The following is a 13,032-nucleotide window of genomic DNA, read 5'->3' as shown; positions in this document are numbered from 1 at the left end:
ACAACATCATAGCCGACGCCCTCTCCAGAGTCTATGAAGTAGAGGCAACTCCACCTAATACTCTACCACATGAAGACGTAACTTCTTCCGGAACCGCAGGCTTTGGGGGAGAGTTTTGACAATAATCTCTTTCAAGAGAGATTGAGCCTGCTCTTCCCTATATCATTTACGTCATTTTACAAGTACAAGATACTATATTGAAGATACGTCCACCATTATCACAAACGTTTTGCCCAGGAAGCAAAGAGTACCTTGCACCACCCGACACGCCGGCTCTGCCCGTCATCAACGAGCAAACTACCCATTCTCCGCCTGCCTGCTCCTGATTGGCTGGTGTATCGCCGACAACACCTGCACCTGCACTCACGCCCTCTACCTGAGTCGACGTCTGGGCCAGCTCATGCCGTACTCCTCAGAATATCTCTGTGCTCTTAGAAGTTGACATCTCTCTCTAGTAGACTAAGCCCTGGCTGTCGTGTACTAAGGGAGGTGGCAGCTCAAGCCAGTATTCTCAGCACCTGATTATCATTATTATTGTCGTGCACTTCATTTTATTTTAGAGTAAATTTCACAATCATTAATTATTCATGTTGTTTTGTTTGTTGACTTGTTTTGAATTTTACGTAAGCCAAGGGATTGTCTTTGTTCATATCTTGTTTTCTAAAGTAATTAAAATTTCATTGTTTATATTTTGTGTTTTGTGTGTCTTCCCATTACCTTACCACAGACAAACAGGCAAGCAGTCTCTTTTTTTCTGTAAGTGTGACAAGGCATTGCCACCTGCCATTGGAGGACTGCCGAACATCAACACTCCAACACTTTACCGTCACAATATATATATATATATATATATATATATATATATATATATATATATATATATATATATATATATATATATATATATATATATATATATATATTTATGTTGTACCTAGTAGCCAGAACGTTGTACTCGGCCGGCTATGCAAGGCCCGATTTGCCTAATAAGCCCAGTTTTCCTGAATTAATATATTTTCTCTAATTTTTTTCTTATGAAATGATAAAGGTACTCATTTCATTATATATTAAGTCAATTTTTTTTATTGGAGTTAAACTGTTTAACGCAACAGTAAAATGTGTACTTGGATGAAAAAAACGATTCTTCGCGGCAGGGGATCGTATTCCAGGGACCGTAGGATTAAGGACTTGCCCGAAACGCTACGCGTACTAGTGGCTGTACAAGAATATAACAACTCTTGTATATATCTCAAAAAAAAAAAAAAAAAACTAACGTAGATATATGACCAAACCTAACCAACCCTACCTAACCTAACCTAACCTATCTTTGTAGGTTAGGTTAGGTTAGGTAGCCGAAAAAGTTAGGTTAGGTTAGGTTAGGTAGGTCAGGTAGTCGAAAAACAATTAATTCATTAAAACTTGGCTTATTAGGCAAATCGGGCCTTGCATAGTAGGCTGAGAAGTGAGTTCTGGCTACTATGTACGACATATATATATATGTGGTACCTAGTAGCCAGAACACACTTCTCGGTCTACTACGAAAGGCCCGATTTGCCTAATAGGCCGAGTGATTTTCTTTATTTTCAATAAATTGTTTCCAATTAGTTTATTTTAATTATTATTATTACAATATATTAAGAACATAAACTATTGACTTAATTGTGTTAGTTTAGGTTAGGTTAAGATAGGTTAGGTTAGGTTAGGTAGGGTTGGTTAGGTTCGGTCATATATCTACGTTAGTTTTAACTCCAATAATAAAAATTGACCTCATACATAATGAAATGAGTAGCTTTATCATTTCATAAGAAAAAAATTAGAGAAAATATATTAATTCAGGAAAACTTGGCTTATTAGGCATGGAAACAACAGTTGAACGGAGGAGTTGCAGAATCTGCTGTGAGAGTGATAGACACCGCATTGTCCACTACCTGAGAGAGTGTGGATATATAAGAGTCATTAGAAATATGTGAAGAATAATAAACCGCACAATGTTTGAGTTATGAAAACACTATATGGTAAATATAGACACTTATTAAAAGATTCCCCCATTTTGCACCCGCAAGGTATAGTACGATTTTAAGGGTTGACGAACGTTAATCTTGTTGTTTGAGAAGCTGTTCACTTGAGACAGTTAAGCAAGTCCCAGCTGTGTCTGAGTACAAGTGACAGGATGAATAATTCATCTGGTTTTCTTCCTAACGGGAGTGTTGTACATCATGTTATGGCGAAATGGCCACTCACAGGATGAATGACTCTGCCCATAAACTCGCCCCTTGGGGCAAAATTGAAATTTAAGATCGGGATTTCAGGATTCGGGGCTTGGGATCGAATCTCTGGCAGGAAAAAACGTGTTGCGTGCATTTCCTATCACCAAATGTACCAGTTCACCTAGCAGTAAATTTGTTCCCAGGAGTTAATGAGCTTGTCGTAAGGTTGCATCCTGGGGTGGTGGGATCAGTAATTCGACATAAAAGGGGACCTCAATTTAAGCCTAACATGTATATATTATCTAGCTGGCTGTCCCCTGACACAATAAATTATTAATTTTCCCTCACATTCCATGCCAATTTTGTATTTTATGTGTGACCAACAATTGTATGTGAGACGGGAATATTAGGTGAACTTATGGCAAGCAATTAACCTTCGCTCTTAATACATCAACACATCACTACTTCATGGGTTAGAAAGCTTGTTAATAATAACAAACAAAAAAAATCAACAGTAATTAACAACATTCTTAATTAAAACTATTATTACCCTCTTGATGTGCTCAATTCATTTAAATAAATTTAATTCCCCTTGAATATTTTTAAAGTTTATAAATTTTGTTTACTTTCTTGGAAGAATAAAGGTTTTTTAATTCTCTCCTTGAATGCTTGTACGTCGGTGACAAGAACAGGGGCAGCGCCACATAAAGTGGTGTGCAGTGATGCCAGTGCTTCAGGGGTAACTGTCGGAGACTGGTTCAAGAAGTTAAGCACTGGTGGAACCAAGTGAAGAGTTCCCACCTGAGGGTTGAAAGAAATTTAAAAAAATCAGATTTTAAAATAATTACACAAATACCAGATGACCACAATGTCTCAATCAATATAGTATGAAGCTGCCTACATTGTATTAGTTTAGGTGTACTTTTTGTTTTTTATAAATTACTACAAAATTTCAAACTATGTCTTAAATATTTAGTTAGACTTTAGGCTGACCAGAAGTCAGTGTTAGTGGGTAATGGATGGATGGATGGATAGATATATGGACAGGTAGGAGATAGAGAGGTCCGGTCAACGCCGGTACCCGTTCTCCTAGTATAAATATAAAAGCGAATATCTGTGCAAGATTGAAGGCCAGACGCTCATAGCTAGGCTCAATAGCCATGCAGGGGTGGAGGCCAAACGCTCGGACCTAGGCTCAATAGTCTTACAGGGTGGAGGCCAAACGCTCGGAGTTAGTTTCAGTAGCCTTGCAGGGTGACTTCGCTGAAGAAAGACGTTCTTTTAAGAGCTATATCTCTAAGAAGCAGCCAGACATCAGTGTATCAAGATCCAGGCGTGTAGTATCTCCTCATGACTCAGTTGATCAAGTCCTAATGTTCAAGAATTCGCAGTTAGCAGCCACACACACTAATTCACATTACCTACTGTTCAATATTATCCACTTCTCGCATCATACTTGAGAATAACATCCACTTTTCTCATTACACACTCTTCATTACATCCACTTCTCACATCACACACTGTTCAATACCACCCACTTCTATCACATTACACACTTCAATAAGCCACGTCTCACATACATAATGTGTATAACGCCCCCTTCTCACATCACTATTCAATAATATCAACTTCTCACATCACTGGTCAATGACAGATCGTATATTCCTAAGCTTAATACCCAAAAAAGTAATAGTACAATTTTGATTAACAGGTGCGACAACATTCCCGCGTATAGTACTGGTAGTCAAACCAGTACTATATATATATATATATATATATATATATATATATATATATATATATATATATATATATATATATATATATATATATATATATATATATATATATATATATATACATATATATATATATATATATATATATATATATATACATATATATATATATATATATATATATATATATATATATATATATATATATATATATATATATATATGTATATATATATATATATATATATATATATATATATATATATATATATATATATGTATATATATATATATATATATTAGTATATTTTGGTAGCAGTCTTTCCTGTAGACATATATTATTAAATATGACCGAAAAAGTAAGATTAATAATTCTAACACGAATTTTCTCAATCTTTCGTACATTACGCTTCACTGTTGGAGGTAAATCAAAAATCACTTCTCCAAAATTCATTTTTATTTCTAGTCTGACGCGACACGAGCGCGTTTCGTAAAACTTATTACATTTTCAAAGACTTCACAAATACACAACTGATTAGAACTTGCGTTTCCCCGATTTTATATCTACATTTGAGTGAGGTGGGAAGGGTGATGTGGCATTACATTTGAGTGAGGTGGGAAGGGTGATGTGGCATTAACACAAGACAGAACACTAGGGGATATTAATAGGGTATTAAAAGTATCAACACAAGACAGAACAGAAACAATGGGTATTGAATAGAAGTGTTTGTAGAAAGCCTATTGGTCCATATTTCTTGATGCTTCTATATTGGAGCGGAGTCTTGAGGTGGGTAGAATATAGTTGTGCAATAATTGGCTGTTGATTGCTGGTGTTGACTTCTTGATGTGTAGTGCCTCGCAAACGTCAAGCCGCCTGCTATCGCTGTATCTATCGATGATTTCTGTGTTGTTTACTAGGATTTCTCTGGCGATGGTTTGGTTATGGGAAGAGATTATATGTTCCTTAATGGAGCCCTGTTGTTTATGCATCGTTAAACGCCTAGAAAGAGATGTTGTTGTCTTGCCTATATACTGGGTTTTTGGAGCTTACAGTCCCCAAGTGGGCATTTGAAGGCATAGACGACGTTAGTCTCTTTTAAAGCGTTCTGTTTTGTGTCTGGAGAGTTTCTCATGAGTAGGCTGGCCGTTTTTCTGGTTTTATAGTAAATCGTCAGTTGTATCCTCTGATTTTTGTCTGTAGGGATAACGTTTCTATTAACAATATCTTTCAGGACCCTTTCCTCTGTTTTATGAGCTGTGGAAAAGAAGTTCCTGTAAAATAGTCTAATAGGCGGTATAGGTGTTTTACGAAACACCTATATAGGAGGTGTATAGGTATAGGAAGTTTTACGAAACGCGCCCGTGTCGCGTCAGACTAGAAATAAAAATGAATTTTGGAGAAGTGATTTTTTATTTACCTCCAACAGTGAAGCGTAATGTACGAAAGATTGAGAAAATTCGTGTTAGAATTATTAATCTTACTTTTTCGGTCATATTTAATAATATATATATATATATATATATATATATATATATATATATATATATATATATATATATATATATATATATATATATACATATATATATATATATATATATATATATATATATATATATATATATATATATATATATATATATATATATATATATATATATATATATATATACATATATATATATATATATATATATATATATATATATATATATATATATATATATATATATATATATATATATATATATATATATATATATACATATATATATATATATATATATATATATATATATATATATATATATATATATATATATATATATATATATATATATATATACATATATATGTTGTACCTAGTAGCCAGAACGCAGTTCTCGGCCTACTATGCAAGGCCCACTTTGCCTAATAGGCCGAGTTTTCCTAAATTTATATATTTTTCGATTATTTTGTTTATGAAATGATAAATCTATCCATTTCATTATGTATCAGTTAAGTTCTTTTCTTTTGAGTTAAAACTAACATAGATATATGACAGAATCTAACCAACCTTTTCCTAACCTAACCTAACCGATCTTAACCTAACCTAAACTAACATAACTAAATCAATAATTTTTGTTCTTAATATAATATAATAATAATAATTATTCAAATAAACTAATTGGAAACAATATTGAAAAAAACAGAAAATCACTCAAACTATTAGGCAAATTGGCCTATTAGGCAAATCGGGCCTTGCATAGTAGGCCGAGGAGTGCATTCTGGCTACTAGGTACGACTTATATATGTATATATATATAGTACTGGTATATATGTACTCCCTTTCTACTGTAGTAATCCTACACGATGGGTGAAACTTCTTATTTAAGAAATTCCTTATAAAGGTATAAACCATATGCAAAGGATAACCATTATTTGAAAAAAATTTCACAAGAAAATGAATTTCTTGAACAAAGTTATTCCAATTTGAACATAAAACAAAGGCCCTATTCAGTAGAGTGTTAATTGCATTTTTCTTAAAAATATCAGGAACAAAAGAATTAAAATTTAAACCTAAACCAGTAAATGTTGGTTTCCTAAAAACATTAGTGTTGAACCCATTAAGGTTATTCACTTTGACATCAAGAAACGACAATGAATTATCCACTTCACACTCTGCAGTAAAACGTATATTACTATGTTGTGCATTAAGATACTCTCTAAATTTCTCAATATGACATTGGTCCTTAAATAACAAAAAAGTGTCATCTACATATCTCCTGTACAAGACTGGTTTCAAGGCCAAAGGACATTTATCAAGCCAATTTATTTCATGAAAACTCGAAAAAGCATTAGCCAGTGCAGGACCTAAGGGAGACCCCATTGCTACTCCATCAATTTGTTTATAATATTTATTATTAAACATAAAGACGGAGTCTTTAACCGCTATTTCTAACAGCCGTCTGAATATTTTACTACAAAATCCAGACACTAAATTAGTGTCAGCAAATAATTGATTTACACAAATATCAATGGTTTCCAACAACGGAATATTAGTTGGTTTCCAACAACGGAATCAATAAGATGAGTGATTCATCATCGAAACTGGCCATTATAGTTGGGAACTCAAAATTTAAAGAGGAAAGTTCTTTTACAAAATCCTAAGAATTTCTCACAGTAAATTCATTATGCGTTAATGGTTCTAATAATGGAACCAGAAACTTTGCCAGTTTGTAATTAAAAGTGCCAATCGCTGATAAAATAGGACGAATCGGTATACCTGTTTTATGAACTTTAGGTAACCCGTATAAGATTCCTGGCTTAGAGCCAGTTGCAAGTAATTTTGTATAATCAAAAAGAGTCTTTCAGACTTCTTAAAACTCTATTTAGAGTTTTAAGAAGTCAAACGACTCCTTTCTGTAAGGAGTCGTTTGAAGAGACTGTTGCAGCATTGTTATCCTCAAGTAGACTTTAGATTTATTTTTGTCAACACAAATACCATAGGCTCTTATTTTAAATTTAAAGATAAAGTGCCTACACCCTAGTGCTCAAGTGTCGTATATATGTATAATTGTTCCAGCTGTAATGCTGGATATATTGGGAGCTCCATTCGGAACTTTAAGATTAGGATACTTGAGCACCGGGGAGTATCTTTTAGGACTTGATTACCATTGTCTAAATCAGCATTTTCGGAGATTAGAAACCATTCTTATGAGTTTGATCATTCTCTGCTGGAATCTGATTTTAAAGTTCTGGACACTTGTATGAATGGCCAGTCAGACTTGAGAGTAATGGAATCCTTATGTATAAAGGAGCTGCGGCCTCTGTTAAATAACAACCTTTCGGCTGTTCAATTGTACACTGTATAGTGCACAGTAGGCCCTGTAATTTGACTTATAGTTCATTCTGGTAGTTTAATTTTATTATAATTTTGTTTAGTTTACCATGTCTTTGCCTTTTCGTACTTATTTCAAGTCTTGACATTGTACATTATTATGATCTTTTATTTAGGATATGTAATACACTTTTTGGTATTTAGTTTTATTTAATATTTGAGTTTTTATAAGATTTTGGTTAGTAGTTTATAATTGTCGTTTATTCTGTTTGCATTTTATATATATTTGTTGTAGATTTGTAGTCATTATATGAATATTTTCTTATAGTGTTTAGTATCTATGTGTTAGCTATCAAGTTTCACTTTTGATCACTTTGCGTAAGTTTAACAGAATGGTTTGTTTTAGTAGTTATAAAATTCCTCTTGTAATTTAATGGATTTTTAAATTAGCTTTCATCTATGTGACAGTTAATAAGTTTTATATGTATTGATCACTTTAAGTAAGCTTAAGTGTTTTGCTTTTTAAGCATTTTCCTTTCTTTGATAGGCAATTATATTCAGTATGAGTTCTTTGTTTACCAGTTATTTGATTGTGACTTCTGTTTTTCTTTTAGATCTGATGATGAATACGAGAAGTATTCGAAACATTATGCATTTTAAAGTAAAGAATCTGGAAAAAGATGTTCAGTATATCCCTGGTTTTCCTATTCATCTTATGTATATATATATATATATATATATATATATATATATATATATATATATATGCAGAATAACCACATATGAAAAATAGAAAATGCTTAACGCGTTTTCGGCTAATTCGCCTTCATCAGAGCAAAGTAGCATTCTACTTTGCATTCTACTTTGCTCTGATGAAGGCGAATTAGCCGAAAACGCGTTAAGCATTTTCTATTTTTCATATGTGGTTATTCTGCATACATGGATCAGTGTTTTTGTGATCATTGTTGCATATATATATATATATATATATATATATATATATATATATATATATATATATATATATATACTAGAGCAAGTGAGGGGTCATTTTTACGTTTTTTCATCCAGTCCCTGTTAATATGGGAGAACACTGTGTCTATGCTTAGGGCACAACTCTCCTATATATATATTTATACACTCCAAAGATCATTTTTAAACGTAAAAATGACCCCTCACTTGCTCTAGTGCTCTTGGGAGGTGGTATATCTTTGGAGTGTATAAATACTCCGAAATTACCATCTCTTTTAAGGGTCTGAGCAGGTGGTGGAGCGGGTTAAGGCGTACCTGTTATGCCAGTTGCTGGAAGGCTTCTGTGCTGGCTAGGGTTCGAGTCTCTGGTTGGGAAAGTGTTCTAAAGTTGTATACTTCACTCTCGTGTTTAGGAGAGTTGTGCCTTAAGCATAGACACAGTGTTCTCCCATATTAACAGGGACTGGATGAAAAAACGTAAAAATGACCCCTCACTTGCTCTAGTGCTCTTGGGAGGTGGTATATCTTTGGAGTGTATAAATACTCCGAAATTACCATCTCTTTTAAGGGTCTGAGCAGGTGGTGGAGCGGGTTAAGGCGTACCTGTTATGCCAGTTGCTGGAAGGCTTCTGTGCTGGCTAGGGTTCGAGTCTCCTGGTGGGAAAGTGTTCTAAAGTTGTATACTTCACTCTCGTGTTTAGGAGAGTTGTGCATATATATATATATATATATATATATATATATATATATATATATATATATATATATATATATATATATATATATATATATATATATATATATTATTAAATATGACTGAAAAAGTAAGATTAATGATTCTAACACGATTTTTTCTGTATTTATCGAATATTTCTTATGTTTCTTTTCACTGTCGATGGTAATTGACATTTTTATTTCTAGTCTGACGCGGCACTTTGAACGTGTTTCGTAATAACTTATTACATTTTCAAAGAATTTAGTTTACACACACAACTATAACCTGCAAACACTAAACAAGTTCTACTGTGCTATAATTTAAACGGCTTTCATTTTATATACCTGCATTTGGGGGAGGTGATATGTTACAACAGTTTTGGATGAGGTGAAAACAAACTTTCAACATAAGACAGAACACGAAACAATGGGTATAATATTGGGGAAGTTAAAGGGAAGAATGGAAGTAATTGCAGAGGGCCTATTGGCCCATATTTCTTGATGCTTCTATATTGGTGCGGAGTCTTGAAGTGGGTAGAATATTGTTGTGCATTAATTGGCTGTTGATTGCTGCTGTTGACTTCTTGATGTGTAGTGCCTCGCAGATATCAAGCCGCCTGCTATCACTGTATCTATCGATGATTTCTGTGTTTTTTGTTAAGACTTCTCTGGTTGTGGTAAGAGATTATATGTTCCTTAATGGAGCCCTGTTGCTTATGCATCGTTAAAATGTCCTACCCTTGTGCCAGAATTAATTGTAAATAACGTGGCATGCTGTAATTGTTACAGTAATGGTGCAATATTAAAAGTAATTTTATATAAACTTAAAATTATAAAAAACATATACATTTATGAGTAACTTATGATTAAATTAGCCTCTTATCAACCTCTTGTAATGAAAAAGCACAATTGTTCTTTTGGTACAGGCCTTGGAACAATAAGAGTGCTTGTTGTAGGTTCTGTTTGCTATGAGATTGAAAAAGTTGGGCTAGAAAAATGCAAAATGTATAGCAGTGTCTTCCTGCTATAATTATTGTATGCTTAATATTGCACTAATGTTATATATATAGATCAGGATCTTATATCTAGGTGCAAAGGACCATAATTTGGTCCTGGTTACTGGTTAACTGAAATAATCATCTAGGTTCGAAGGACCATAAATTGTGTGTAGGAAAAACCTGGCGGCTATTCTCTTTTTTGAATTGATTTTAATAAGATAATTTTCTAAGTGAATAAGTAATTAAGTGAGTGAACTGTATTTACTGATTCAACTGCTGGAAATTATCTAACATAATTTGGGGGGACAATTTGCAACTTAAACCACTTTGAGATGGCTCATTCTTAAACCACGAATTGTTTACTTTATAAATATAATTATATCATACCACATATGGCGGTCTAATCTACTCTTATTATGGCAATGATAAATTAATAATTATGAGCACTACTTCTACAGTATATACAAAAGGAGGGCTTAGCTGTTCCTGTAGAAGGGGCCTGCTAAGGCTGTGTAATTGTTGCATCAAAGATGGGTGTGGCCCTGTGCCTCTGAGTGCCACGTAATGGTGGCTGTTTAGGAGGCCTACAAGACTTGGCATACAGCTAGGTAATATATGTGTAAGGCCCAACTGTCTGCTCAGCTTCTTGTTACTCCAAATCACAATTACCTGCCGAGTTCAAAGAATTAATAATGTTTCTCTAAATATATAAGTACAGGTAAGACATGGAATATGATGGTGATAAATCATGTAAACGTACTTGTTATGGGGGGTCTTCATGCAAATAAGCGGCTACCTATCTATATTAAAAGATGCATCTATTTAAAATAGAATACTAGCAGTCGGATACTTAATTGCTCCAGTTGTGTGGTAGAGGAGTTGCTGGTAGTTTCTTGGGGATAGAGTAGGTCTATCGTGTGAAACTAGTATCACAATTCTCTCAGGAGCAAACGTTCTGTGTTGTTATTGTTCAGAGTGTAAGTGATGCTCTCTGGGCGACCGATGCCCCTGTTTTGTTGGTTCTACTTCTAAATTTAATTTTACAGTAACAAGGGAGTCAAGCTATATTTTGGTGTTAGTAATAATATTCAGTCTTATTGAACAATCTTTTATTAAATTGAAACACTAGACTGTTGTATAAACAGAATTAGGATAATGTAAATATGCGGCGTCGATGACGTCATGGAATCACCCATTATCTATTCTTTAAGGGGATACTTTAAGGGGTTACTATGTTATTATGTGTGTCAGATTTCCGACAATAAGCTAAACAGCGGTGCTGTGAGCTCATGCTGCATGCATCAGCCTTAGTGGCTCCCTGAGTACTGAAGCTCTCACACCCAGGAATGTAGGCTTGGATTTTTTTCTACGTAGCATCTGGCAACTATAGGTCGTAGCTGCACTATAGCTGTCCCTGTCCCAGGTGGTCATTTAAATTATAGCGCTAGACACAAAGTCACATATATATGACTTGCGCTGTTTTGGTTTTGTCACTGAAATCATATATATATATTATTTTTGCCGTTTAAGGGTTAATATTCTTCAAATTTCGCTACAAATTACCTACTTATAAATATCTGTTAAATTAGGGATTTGCCCAAAGCACTATGCGTGTTAGTAGCTTTGCAAGAGAGTAAAACATCAGTGTTATGTAATCTCACAAACCCAATGTACCTACTATGTGCATTGTAGCAAATATATAAACAAATAAATACACATCATACTTATGTTATATGTTATATATACATATATACTTATGTTATATATACATATATATATGTATATATATATATATATATATATATATATATATATATATATATATATATATATATATATATATATATATCTGTATATATATATATATATAAAACTGTTGTAACATATCACCTTACCCAAATATATGTATATATATATATATATATATATATATATATATATATATATATATATATATATATATATATATATATATATATATATATATATATATATATATAAGTATATTTTGGTAGCAGTCTTTCCTGTAGACATATATTATTAAATATGACCGAAAAAGTAAGATTAATAATTCTAACACGAATTTTCTCAATCTTTCGTACATTACGCTTCACTGTTGGAGGTAAATCAAAAATCACTTCTCCAAAATTCATTTTTATTTCTAGTCTGACGCGACACGGGCGCGTTTCGTAAAACTTATTACATTTTCAAAGACTTCACAAATACACAACTGATTAGAACGTATCTCTGATTTTATATCTACATTTGAGTGAGGTGGGAGGGGTGATGTGGCATTAACACAAGACAGAACAAGAGGGGATATTAATAGGGTATTAAAAGTATCAACACAAGACAGAACAGAAACAATGGGTATTGAATAGAAGTGTTTGTAGAAAGCCTATTGGTCCATATTTCTTGATGCTTCTATATTGGAGCGGAGTCTTGAGGTGGGTAGAATATAGTTGTGCAATAGTTGGCTGTTGATTGCTGGTGTTGACTTCTTGATGTGTAGTGCCTCGCAAACGTCAAGCCGCCTGCTATCGCTGTATCTATCGATGATTTCTGTGTTGTTTACTAGGAT

General features: G+C 33.3%; 1 protein-coding gene across 1 annotated transcript in view; it reads right to left on the bottom strand.

The window, feature by feature from the left end:
* Positions 1 to 13,032, bottom strand: part of LOC123774194 (uncharacterized) — a 236,164-nt gene that overhangs the window by 18,085 nt on the left and 205,047 nt on the right. The window contains exon 8 of the mRNA XM_069312668.1: positions 2,834 to 3,008. Coding sequence (XP_069168769.1) covers positions 2,834 to 3,008 — 175 coding nt within the window. The remainder of the gene's footprint in view (positions 1 to 2,833; positions 3,009 to 13,032) is intronic.

Source organism: Procambarus clarkii, chromosome 73, assembly GCF_040958095.1.
Source record: "Procambarus clarkii isolate CNS0578487 chromosome 73, FALCON_Pclarkii_2.0, whole genome shotgun sequence".
In the NCBI taxonomy this organism is placed as follows: Eukaryota; Metazoa; Arthropoda; class Malacostraca; order Decapoda; family Cambaridae; genus Procambarus; species Procambarus clarkii.
This window is presented reverse-complemented; position numbering and strand designations above follow the sequence as displayed.